At 47.1% G+C, this 12,238-nt stretch overlaps 1 protein-coding gene across 1 annotated transcript; it reads left to right on the top strand.

Annotated features, from left to right (window-relative positions):
• Positions 1-7,343: 7,343 nt before the first annotated feature.
• LOC142570779 (facilitated trehalose transporter Tret1-like) lies at positions 7,344-11,981 on the top strand. The gene is made up of 2 exons (XM_075679112.1): positions 7,344-7,538; positions 11,665-11,981. Exons 1-2 carry the CDS (start codon positions 7,370-7,372, stop codon positions 11,979-11,981), a joined length of 486 nt encoding a protein of 161 aa, XP_075535227.1. The 5' UTR covers positions 7,344-7,369.
• The last annotated feature ends 257 nt before the right edge of the window (positions 11,982-12,238 follow it).

Genomic DNA, 12,238 nt, shown 5'->3' with positions numbered 1-12,238 from the left:
TGAGGAAAAGGAATGATCTCTAACAAAAATGTGGAATGAAAAAGCTTGCATTCACTGAAACAAAATTATACTTGGCCCGAATTGGCAAGGCAAGGAAGCTCACTAAGGAAGGGCAAGCTGACGGAACTATTTTGGCCAGCGTCGTCTGTGCTTGTTCAGAGGTCGCAGGTACATCGGAAGACAGAATTTTTATTGCTCAGGTACCTGGATGTCTCGGCCAGTATCCGTGCTGGTGGAATGATGGCGCAGGCTCTTTTAACTCTTGAAACAGTCGTCCGTAGACTTGACATCTCATTCAAATAATTCTGGAATGGCTTCTTTGTTCGTGGTCTTGCGAATTCGGTTCCAGCCCGTTCCTGTTGGTGTAAATAGGGGCTCCCGTGATGACCAAGATGTACTTGGCACAGACTCTGTTGGGGCAGAACAGTGGCACATGAGATACAGCAGAGATTATCCAAACTCATGTAGTGTTTTCTTTTATGTTTGAACCGATTATGCTGAACCGTAAACATGAACAAACGTTCATATCATATGCTACAAACAAATGACATGTATCTGAAGACTAGCAAGCCAATACAACACATATCAAGCATATTTATTTCGTAACCAGGTGTTGTTTACCTTGTAGTAGCAGCCAAAGTCCACACAATGACTTTGTTGTAGCAGGCAGCAGCTTCTGTTTAGTGCATGGAGTGTGTCGCTTTATAGTGGTGCCGTCCTCATTACTGCATGTCTGGAACAGAAATTTTGACTGCATAGGAAACTTAATAAGCCCAATTTTGCAATACAAAATGCGAAAAGGTGCGACATATACATTTTAATGGTTTGTGACTACAGAACACATGCTAATGTAGACTGTTTGTTCAAAGGTGCTTAAGCAGCACGGTAAATAAATATTTTTAATCTCCGTAAAATTGATGTCTGCATCACTACAATGCATGTCAACACACTTAAGTATTACTAAGATCACAAATGAGATAATTTGTGCGGTCGTTTATAGGCTAAAAGAGATCACACTGTTGGTTTCACAAGCAAATAGATGAAAGACATGAAGCTATTTGAAATGATGCATTCTTTTTGTGAATGAACGTGGTTCACCGCTTCACTGCTGCAAAAATGTCCTGAGGTAACCGAAACTGAACAGCAAGAACATTTGGAACCAACAGGTACGAAATATGGATGAATTATCATGCGTGCAACTGTTTAATACAATAAATTCAATACATTAGCTTCAGTTTATCAAAGGGTTATTCGGTTCTGTGAACAAAAGAAGTTGCCGGCGGACCCGAAAAAAAAAGGAAATAAGGCTACTCAGTCACCCATGGCTACGGCTACAAAGAGATGAAAAATGTGACGCGCGTTCCGAAATCGCTTTCTCTTTCGTGAATGTGTGTATAATGATGGCCTCGCAACTGAAAGCTTATTTGGGAAACAGCAACGGAGGGTCCTGACTACCGATATGTAATGCAGCATCTAGTTCGTTAACTTGCCTGTGCCTGTAAGTTAACGAGGCGAATAAATTACATAGCGATTGAAGCAGGGATGTTAAACGACTCACCGGTATGGCTGTCCCTAGTCGCAGCAGGACCCGACTCCCATTTCGATGCAGACGTGTTCCACCCGGCTCACGACTGAAACCTAGCTTTCGGGCTTACACCCCAAGTTAAATAACGCCAGATATCGAAGCGTAATAAACTGGTTTTAGCACAAAATAACCAACCGATGTACGAATCAAAGAATCCGTACCTGCGGGAACGCAAACATACCGGTAAAAATTTTTAATCCAGGCAGAGGTCACGTGGGAGGTCGATGTTGCTGAGCGCTATTTTGCGTTTAAAATGGCAAAAAACAACAAAGTTGGTAATAAAGAGTACAATGTAAATTATGAATGATAATTTTGTGCTCTTTGTCATGTAATAAAAACGCGTCAGTTATTGTTAAAGAAAGTTTGTAAGTTAAAATTGCGCTTACTACGGCGCCTCTAGCGGGAGATAATGCGCCCAATGGGGAAAATTTTTAATTGGTGTGCTATGCCTGTTTCTTTAGCAGCGCTGCGCAGTGGATTTTTTCGCCCTCTGTGGCCATTTGTTAAACTTGAGAGTGTTCGGGGCCTGGCCTCACCATAGAGAGAGAACTTCAAAGAGACTCGGCAAAAAACTGGCAACAGGAAACACGTCACGCCTAGTGTCAACTCCATCCCTTAGTTATCGCGAGCCATAGAGTTTCTCACTATAACACCTAGAGGGTAATCTGGCGCCACCGTCTATGGGAGTTTCTTAAGGGAGCACCGTGCCGTCATGGGAATGACGGTATATGTGTCTGCGAGGCTCGTGTTGGCTGGTGTTGTAAGAGGCTTCGTCTAAAACGTGGATATGGCTACACAAATAACGCGTTCTCAAAGTAAAATCTTCATAAAATGTTTCCATTCACGCATGTTACATCTTTACTCACCCACGATGCATGACCAAGCGAAGAAAGGCAAGAACAGACGACCAACTGTTTCAAAGCGAGCGCGAACCTTGTCGTCTGTCCTCTAACTTTAGCGGCCCGCTGATACTTCTTACGTAACATGTAGTCGTACATACAATAACAAGTTCTCATAGTTAAACAAAACATGTTTTCGCGTAATAATAAAGCTAAAACAGCTTTTTACGTGCTGTTCCAGTAGAAAATGAATCATTGTGACAGACGGAACGGTACTTGCCAAGCGCGTCTTCAAGGTGTCCTGTCTCTACGAGAACGATGCCAATCCGAATCCACAATATACCGGCATTCTCATGCATACCACAGCGCAGCAGCGCCAGATTTCCCTCTAGGTAATGTAGTGAGAAACTCTATGTCGCGAGCATCGGAAAAAAAAGAATGTGAAATGAACATACATATAACGTTTTATTTGTTTTTTTTTCCCGCTAAAGCTACAATGTTTTGCGTATAAATTAACTTACACTTCGCGACTTATTTTTCTTGCGTCACCTAGCAACAAGCTAGCGGCACGCCAGACGCGCCATATGCATGCGTCATTCGCCAGACCAATGCCAGACATTCCACTGAAGCGGGCGAGGCCGGCTGCGCGTGTTGAGCTCGCCGCGACCCGTCTCTTTTGGATGCAGCCCGTTTGTCGGACTCCCGGCGTTCTCTTGCGTTCCGTCTGCATTTCGACACGGCGCCGTTGCACTACTGGACTACAGCAAGGTGAGCAATTTCGTTTGGCAGTCTGCGACGCACATCGAGCACATTTAGGCTTATACTGCACAAAACTGAACCTATATAGCGACGCAGTTATCGAAAAACAGCTCCGCCGTCCAGGCATAGTTAATTTAAAATAATTACTCGTACTGGGAGATGTTCGCGACGCTTTCTATGGGCCCAAGTATTATTATAACTTATTTCAGTAGTTTTTGGGCACACTCGCCGCACCTGGCTTTGTGACGAAAAGCACCTCGGCCGTGTGACGGTTTCGCGTGTACTGAATCTTACCGGGACAAGTTTTCGCGCTTTCTCTGATCCTAGACATTATTGTAACTAATTTCGCTACTTTTTGGCATACTTTTCAAGCACAGTGGCCGCGCTCGGCCTAGTGGCACAGTTGGCGAAAAGCAGCTCGGCTGTGTGCCGCAGTTAGTTTCGCGTGTACTGAATCTTACTGGGAGAAGTTCGTGACGCATTCTCTGGCCCCAAAAATTATTGTAATTCATTTCGTAACTTTTTGGGATACTTTTGAGGCATGCTCGCCGCGCGTGGGGTTGTGAAGCTATTAGCAAAAAGAGTAAGCCGGCCGTGGTGAGTTAGATTTGCGTGTACTGAATTTTAGTGGGACAAGTTTCTGACGCTTTTTATGGCCCTGCACCAACATATACCTTATTTCGGTACTCACGCTTGTCGAAAATACGACGAGCGATTGCCGAGAGTGATAACACGGGAGTGTGTCGCTTGCGCCGGCAGGATGCGTAAATGATAACGCCGAGGTGCTCAAGAACTTGACATTTCTGTCTTCTGAGCGACTGAATACGGGCTTTGCACCCACGAATCTGTCTTGAGTGCGACTAGCCGGAATTCTGCGACCGTGTAACATGGTCTGGGTGAGAGCCTGTGTTAGCCACCTCTGTGCATTAGGCGTACCATAGCGTCGACTGAGGCCAAGTTGTTCTGGAAACGCGCAGTCACCCGTGTATTTGTGCTCTTAAAGTACAAGAAATTATGCCCGCGAAGGGAGGGATGATTTAAAATCGGTTTTCTTCAGATTCTATGGTATTGTGTGGGGGAAAGTCTAGTTGCTACGAAATGTATGTAAAAGTGAATTTATCTGTAATGCCGCTTATTCACCACTTACGCACGTTTCGCCTCTACACGCAATATTCCTGTTAGGTCAACATACCGAAATGATACATGCTTGTAATTTACTCTTTTTCAGCTGACGCCATCCGGTGGAGCTTCGTACGCCAACAACTGCTGCTTGCGTGGTGTCACAACATTCGATGAATGCGCAAGAAGCCCGGAACGAGCATTTCTATAGAGCAAAATAAACATTTCATCATTTCAGAATAAGTGTTGCGTTTTCTTTATGAAATGGCACGGGACATGGATGCAGTGTAGGCTTGTAAAGATCGAGAGCAATCATTTTCGCCACATAATAAAATGATCCCGCGCAAAGGCCGCGCGTGGTTCAGCAGTAGAAGCGAAAAATAATAAACGCCGCGCCGATCAGCGGAGCCGGCATGGCGTGTACCAACTGGCGTTCAAAAAGCGCGCGCTGAAAACCCAAGGTGTTAATGCCATCCGCTTGGTGCGTTACAGTCGATTCGGCCGCTTGGCTCTATGGGAGTGTCCGCTCTTGTTAAATTTCTTTATGGCCTAATCTTCAAAGCGATTTGCGATGTGTGCAGAGTAGCGTAGTGCCGGTAGCTTTGTATGCTCTGTGCTTTCAACGCGTTGAAGCGACAGATCTGCGGAGGTCAAGTGGCTCGCGGCTAATGCCGCGATTCCGAACTCCAGCGTTTTCCCGCACAGTTTCCGCTCTCATTGAGCGAGATGTGTTCATGTCACCTGTGCGCGCGTGACACCGTGCTGGTTAATTTAGTTAAAACACGTTGACGGGCTAGTTGGTTTGAACCTATGGTAGAATGGGCAAGCGCGACTGAACGAGTACGTAGAAAGAAGCAGATACGCAAGGACAGCGCCGTATCTGTGTGTCTGTCTACGTCCTAATTGACTCGCGCTAACATATCCTAGCATTGTTAATTTATTTAGTAAGCGAACGTTTACAAGTCTATGCAGCCGATAAAACCACTATTCTTCGTTCGTACAGCTACCTAGTAGTTTGCTATCGCTATCGGTGCTTTGCGTTTCGGGCGCAACTGCGAATTTTTTTTCATCGAAGTTGAAGAGTCACTGCACACTGGTACGGCTAATATTCTAGACCTAAATAAACATAATGAAGGCAATCTGATACGTAGCAGCGAAACACTACTGAAGAAATAGATAAGCTGGACGACTCCACATTTTACAGAAGCTCTGGTTTGTAGCTGCTCGTTGTTTTTTTCTCAGTAGCCTATATTATTCCGAACAGTTAAAACAACTTGTTTTTCTTTCGTAAAGAAACAGCTGCTTCTTCTGAAAAACAGTTATTCAATACTGAGAGCTCTTTAACTGAATAAACGTTGTTTTGATCCTTGTCTCCATGCGGGGACACAGCGACGTACTCACCCTTTATATATTGTCACGTGGAGTGACGTATGACGAACACAGTAGCAATACTGTGAAAGACGAAACTAACTTTTATTGGGTGAACCTGTGCCCACAAAAACAGGCTACACTTAAAGAACGGCGACGACGGCCAACACAGTTGCCGATCGTCAAAATCTGATCAGCGGGTCAAGCGCGTCGGCTTTTAAACAGCAGTCGTCGAACGTTCCCGAATAATCGCTGGGACCCGCGTGTCTTCCAGAAAGTCCTGCACCATTCGTGTCACGCGATGAAATCAGATAACACAAGGTTCGGCGACAACAGTAAGCGGATAGAAGCATCGATAACATTCCAGAAACTTACAATACATGCAGGCGCGTCCCGCGCTGTGCGATAACATTTGTTAGGCGGCGAAACTGGGTCGCCCGATAAAGATAGGCAAGTGCACGTGTCAATATGAGGCCGGCGACCCGCTGGCCGCGCGCGAAAATGTGGAACAACCGACACTTTTCGGACCTGTTGCGCCATCTAGTTCACTGGCGAAGAATTAAACTATGCTTTTAGTATTCCTTTTAATTTCCAGTAGCGTCAATTTTTAAGTGTGGTAAAAAGATGGATGCACGTGTGCTAAAGGCGTTAGACGCTCATGTTTCCGGACCATCAAGCGAACGATGTCGGTTCGCAATTACGTCGGGCCCCGAGTGGTTGTCCGGATACTCCCAGTTCGACGCCAGATGAATGGAGAATAGTCAGGATCTGGCAATGGGGGCCTGCCGTATGCACCCCCAACCTATTCTGTCAATTTGCCTCTCATACTCCTTTAGAGAATCTAGAGGCTGACGGCCGACCACAAATTCTTGTTCCCAGGCTATCAAGCGTTGCCTTCGTCTTCTGCACAATAATTTTCCGCCCTCACGCTTTCTCGGTTCCGCAATAACTTGTTGGCGTTCGTCCCGCGCAACGCCCTATGGGACAACCTCGTCTGGAAGCCTAGGTTTGTTCGCTCTTGATGCTCACTCCTAACCTTCCCAGTCTAATTGACGGAATGCTTCTTTGAAATAAGCATGCCATGAATAAATAGGTTTGGAGAGATTGTGTCGCCCTGCCTGGCCTCTTTCTTGATGGATAATCTTCTTTCTCATGAAGTATTGAGGTAGAAGCTAATACAGCTGCAGCTATTGGTGCACGAGCAATATCGCTTACATCAGAACGCCGAGGTCGGGATCGAACTTGCGGCCTCCCAGTCGGCAGCGCAACGCCACAATTGGCAGCCGCCACGCAGGTCCGCCGCACAGCTTACGTAGCCATGGAGTGGTGTTGCGGTGTGTATATGACCGCCATATCCAGGGACCCATTCGAGTTGACGAAAGCCTTGCTCTGCTAGTCTCCCGGCTACCTAATATTTAAGCTACCGCCAGGAAAACCGTTGTTTCGAGTTACATCTCGAAACGGGACGAACACCTTCAGCTTTGAGACTTAAATCTTTGAAATTTGTGATATCATGACATTTTTGTTTCATACATTCTTTCTGCTCCGAGGTGGCTAGCAATTTTGCCATTTGGCATGCCTCAGTGAAAGCAGCTGTGTGCGCGTAAACAGCTGACCGATCATTTTTTGCAAGAACTGCGGTCTGCTGCTTGGTTGTGGTAAAATACAGGTGGCGGCTACCTTGGCGTCGGTCTCCCTGATGGACGTGGTGGGTCGACGTCGCCTGCTCACCATATCCTCTATGGTGTGCGTCTTCTCCATGGTGAGCATCGGCGCACTGCACCAGGTGGCTGGCAGCGGAGACGCTTCGCGCGGCATCGTGACCAGCGATCGCATGCCCATCGTTTTCCTGGGACTCTACGTTATCGGTAGGCATGCTGCTCATTGCCCCGACAGAAGTTAATCGTGCATCCAGTACCTATGTTCTACGACACCCGCCGTGGTTGCTCACTGGCTGTGGTGTTGGGCTGCTGAGCACGAGGTCGCGGGATCGAATCCCGGCCACGGCGGCCACATTTCGATGGGGGCGTAATGCGAAAACACCCGTGTGCTTAGATTTAGGTGCACGTTAAAGAACCCCAGGTGGTCAAAATTTCCGGAGTCCTCCCCTACGGCATGCCTCATAATCAGAAAGTGGTTTTGGAACGTAAAACCCCAAATATTATGTTCTACGACACCACAATTTGTAACGTATGCAAGTCCACGTGACCTTCTGCGCTGGCCGCTCGCGAAAACAGCGCACATCAAGCTTGTGGGAAAGCAGAGCAGCCTTGTCGGCTCGCCTTCGCTTGCTCGCCCATTGCGCTGGCGTGCACAGCAGATCACATGACCTCCCACACGAGCCGAGCAGAACGGCATAAGCTGTTTTCACGACTAGCCCGAGCGCCGCTACCTTCGGTGACGTCACGTGCGTGGAAGTTTTTTTCCCCCTCTCGCAGCTGATTTGCGCAAGTTCCCCTAGGTGGGTCGTTCAGGTCTGTGATCCCGTGCGATCAGATGAGTTTGCTGACGGGCTATTTTCTGTTATGTGATGCTAAGAACCTCGGCTAATAACAAAAACATCGCAACAAACGGGACAAGGAATCAATGAATGTAACTTCATTTGAATCGGCTCTTCGTCCCTACGTATGTCAGACGCTTCGGGAAGGGAGAAGCACACTGTTGTTGCTTTGTACTCTTTGTGCTTAGCGTCAGCTGACGCGAAGCGCTAACTTTTGTTTCCGCGGCGCGATACACTAGAGGTGCCCATTCCGAGAAATGTAACAAGTCATTTGCCGGGGAACATTGCGTTTCTTCTTGTGCACGGCAAAATAAAAAAGTTTTGCACAAGACAGAAGCAACACCGTTTGTTCGAAAATGCATTGAAGGTAATGGCGAAGTGTCTTTTCATAATTCTGCTGGGTTGAGTGTCGATAGGTTTTTAGCGTTGCTTGGACTTTTACCTCAACTCTGCCTTCGTCCACTTCGAAGAAGAATAGGTGCATAGGTTCCTGTGTTGCTCCTATCTTGTGCAAAATTTTTAATCGGAATTTGACAGAGCGGTGAGTGAAGGGATCGACCGTGACCAGGTTGTTGCTGTGTTTCGTTATGTTCACGATTTTCTTTTTGCACTTTTAAAAAGGCGAAGCAGCTCCCAGTAGGACGACGCCCATCGCAGGTTATGCTACGCATCTTTCAGCGCCTTGGCGAAGGGTTGACTTTTACTGATGAACTAACAAAGGATAACAACACCCAGTTAAAAAGAATTATATGGTTTTACGTGCCAAAACCACTTTCTGATTATAAGGAACGCCGTAGCCGAGAACTCCGGAAATTTCGACCACCTGGGGTTCTTTAACGTGCACCTAAATCTAAGTAACACGGGTGCTATCGCATTTTGCCCCCATCTAAGTGCGGCCGCTGTGGCCGGGATTCGACGCCGCGACCTCGTGCTCAGCAGCCCAACACCATAGCCACTGAGCAACCACGGCGGGTAAATATCCAGTTTTTTGACAACGCTATAACCCTCAATGACAACCACGTGTGCTGACAATATAATCCAAGGTCCCAAAAGAAATTGTTGCCCTACGATTCGGCTCATTCGAAAACGGTGAAGCGGGCCATAGCCACCCACTGCATCAAGTCAGCCTTGAAGAAGTCATGCACACATAAAATTCAGCAAAGCTTTGACAAACAGATTGTGAGGTTCAAAGAATCAGTAATTTTAGCAGCAGCAGCCGCCCTATGCTCGCCCCCACCGTTCAGTTCGTTGAACATGCCCTGGATTCTCCCTGGCAATGTCTTCAAAATTGTGTCATTTCTTCTAAATAATTATTCTCATAATTGATAGAAACGTACGGTTTGAAGACATCAAGTGGTAGCCGTATTGAAGATGTCTAAACTACATCTCAACACAGGGCTAGCTACTTCTAGCCTGCTTAAGCTGTATCGAGCTAGTTAGTAAGCAACTTGTGCTTTCTGGGTAAAGTGTAAGCGCGATCTTTCCTTTTAAAACCCCAACTATATTTACTTTACTGCTTTATGTGCCAAGTGTTAATTTATTTTTGACAAATAATCGATAGTGTTCGTATATACAGCTTAAAACGCCTGCGTTAGCGTGTGACCCAGCGCTATCGGTGAAATAGGCTGCAGTTCGCGGCACAATATAGTCATTTATATAGATTAGCGTAACGCAGTGAAACGCTAACGCAAATATACACGGCGTCATCTAGGCATTTGTTCGAGTTAATTTAAGGCGAACACCTCTTTCGAGAGGTTGTTGACGTCCTCGGTCGCGGTGCACACGCATCGTGTCCAGAGCACCGACCGCCCATCTGCGTTCTGGCAGAGAGGGTGTAACACGTATAGGATTGACTTTGAAAGTATCATCTTTTGAAACGGGTGAATGAAAGAAAAAACTACATACATGCTTTGGCGCCCAGTCAGTACCTCTACAATAAACATGAGCAAACTGTGTGCTGCACGGCTAATCCAGAAGGTACGTCGAAAAAATCTTGGAGGACGCTTAAGCTTCGCCTTTAAGAATGGAATGCAATAGCATTTAAAGTTCCCCGACTGCTTCTGACTCTTCCCGGCAGCTGTAGCTTATGAAACCGCAATGTCTTTCTGGAAACGCTACCGACCAACGCTATTCACGACGGCGTGCTTCCTGTACTCCTACCTCACGGCGGGCGCCACCGCTGCCGAGAAGTCGCAGAGGCGAGCGCGTTCTGGATGGTGTTGCAAGGAACCAAAAAGGGCGCGCTGCTACTACCACACCATGACAGACCTCAAGCGGCAGCTGGAATTGGGGTTTGTGTTTGAGTTTCCGCGTAACAGAACTCAGTTTTCTCGTATATTCAAATTAGAACCTGACGCTATCACGTCTGTAGGTTGTGTGTGTAAGTCGTACTTTACAAATGTTCTGACGCATCTTACGTTGAGAAATTCAATTAGTTCAGCAACGCGTATACGCGCCACATAGGGAGGGCCTGCGTGGGTCGCGAGATGATTGTCCTCTAACGGACAGCGCCGCCGACAGTGGAATTTTTGCGACGCGGGGCCTTTAGCGCTCTCGCGTTAAAACAGCACCCATTTGTCACGAGCACGTCACTGTCGAAGCCCCATTGCGCAAATATATAGCAGCTACGAGCATTAGCGGGCAACAAACTAGCCGCACCGTAGTGCGGGCTGACGACTCGTCAGCTACGAAGCAGGCGGCTCTCACTTCCATGGTGACCGCCGTTGAACGATAAATACTTAAAATAGCGTTCGCACGTAATATGCCCGGCACCGTTTACGTACAGCGCATGCGCAGCATGGAGCATGTAACGTCAACTGCTTTCGTTTGCTGCTATAGTGTAGTAAAGCTTCCTCATGTGGCCATCACTGAAAATAGGTTCGTTCGCTTTGCAAATAACTTGGTCGCTGTTTTGTGCTATTAAAAGTGCAGTAATGAAATGTCTGAGGTTTTTTAGCGCACGAAGGGGACGAAGGACAGTGGCAAGACGCGGACACAGTGCTAACTTCCAACAATTGTTTTATTCCACGAAGCGGTACACATATATATAGGGAACAGACACCACCGTACGCATGCGCATATGTACTGATTTTTAGTAAGATGAGACAGCAACGAGACGCGTGTAGGATGATATCGAAGATGAAAAACGACCATGCATAGCCAAAAAAAATTTTTTTGTAATTGCAAGATTAAAATATCATCTCCATCAGGCCACCCTCTGTGTCACGTTTAAAAAATCGAATTCTTTTTTTTTTTAAAGATCAATTGAAGGCGCGCTAACACACTTTCGTGCGCTCAAAAACCACAGTTATGAACCAACACGCCCTAACCTACGCTCTTTCAAATGAAATATCGATGGAGTGTTCACGGTGGAGTATTGTGCTGAGTGGTCTCAGCGTGTTTCGTCCCCGCATTTAGCAGCCCTTTAGCATCACCGCGTGCCTCCCGCTGTGACGATAGGCGGACTTTGTTCATGTACGCGGGCAACATTGCAGGCTACTCCGTCGGCCTCGGTCCCGTGGTGTGGATCCTGGGAGCCGAGCTGGTGCCCTGTCGGAACCGCGGCTTCTACCTGGGTGCCGCTACTGCGTTCAACTGGGTCTGCGCACTGGTCGTCACCTGGCTGTTCAACACTTTGCGGGAGACGTACCACTTCTCTGGCATGGGCTGGTTTTTCAGCTCCGTGACTTTTGTCGGTGCTATGCTGGTGAACTTCTTTCTTCCGGAGACCCAGGGACACAGCCTCGAGCAGATTCTACTGCGGCAATTCCGCGAGCGCGATGACACGTCCATGCAGTCGACCAGGCTCTAGGTCGAAAGAGTGCACACCTATATCTCCACGATACCGAACCAAACAATCTTTATACCTTAAGGATGGCTGCTAAATTTCTGCCTGGTAGCTTGTTTCCTTATCAACGTTCCTCCTATTTCGTTCACTCCTTCCGTATGACAGGATTTAGTGTGATATAGGCGCTTAATCTAAGTCGGTCTGCTGCGATCTAAACAAGACATTGTGCTCTCTTAAAAGAGGTATGGGTCTGGAGAGCGAGTACTCCTTCAGTCCAATTT

Source organism: Dermacentor variabilis, chromosome 2 (genome assembly GCF_050947875.1).
Source record: "Dermacentor variabilis isolate Ectoservices chromosome 2, ASM5094787v1, whole genome shotgun sequence".
Taxonomy (NCBI): Eukaryota; Metazoa; Arthropoda; class Arachnida; order Ixodida; family Ixodidae; genus Dermacentor; species Dermacentor variabilis.
This window is presented reverse-complemented; position numbering and strand designations above follow the sequence as displayed.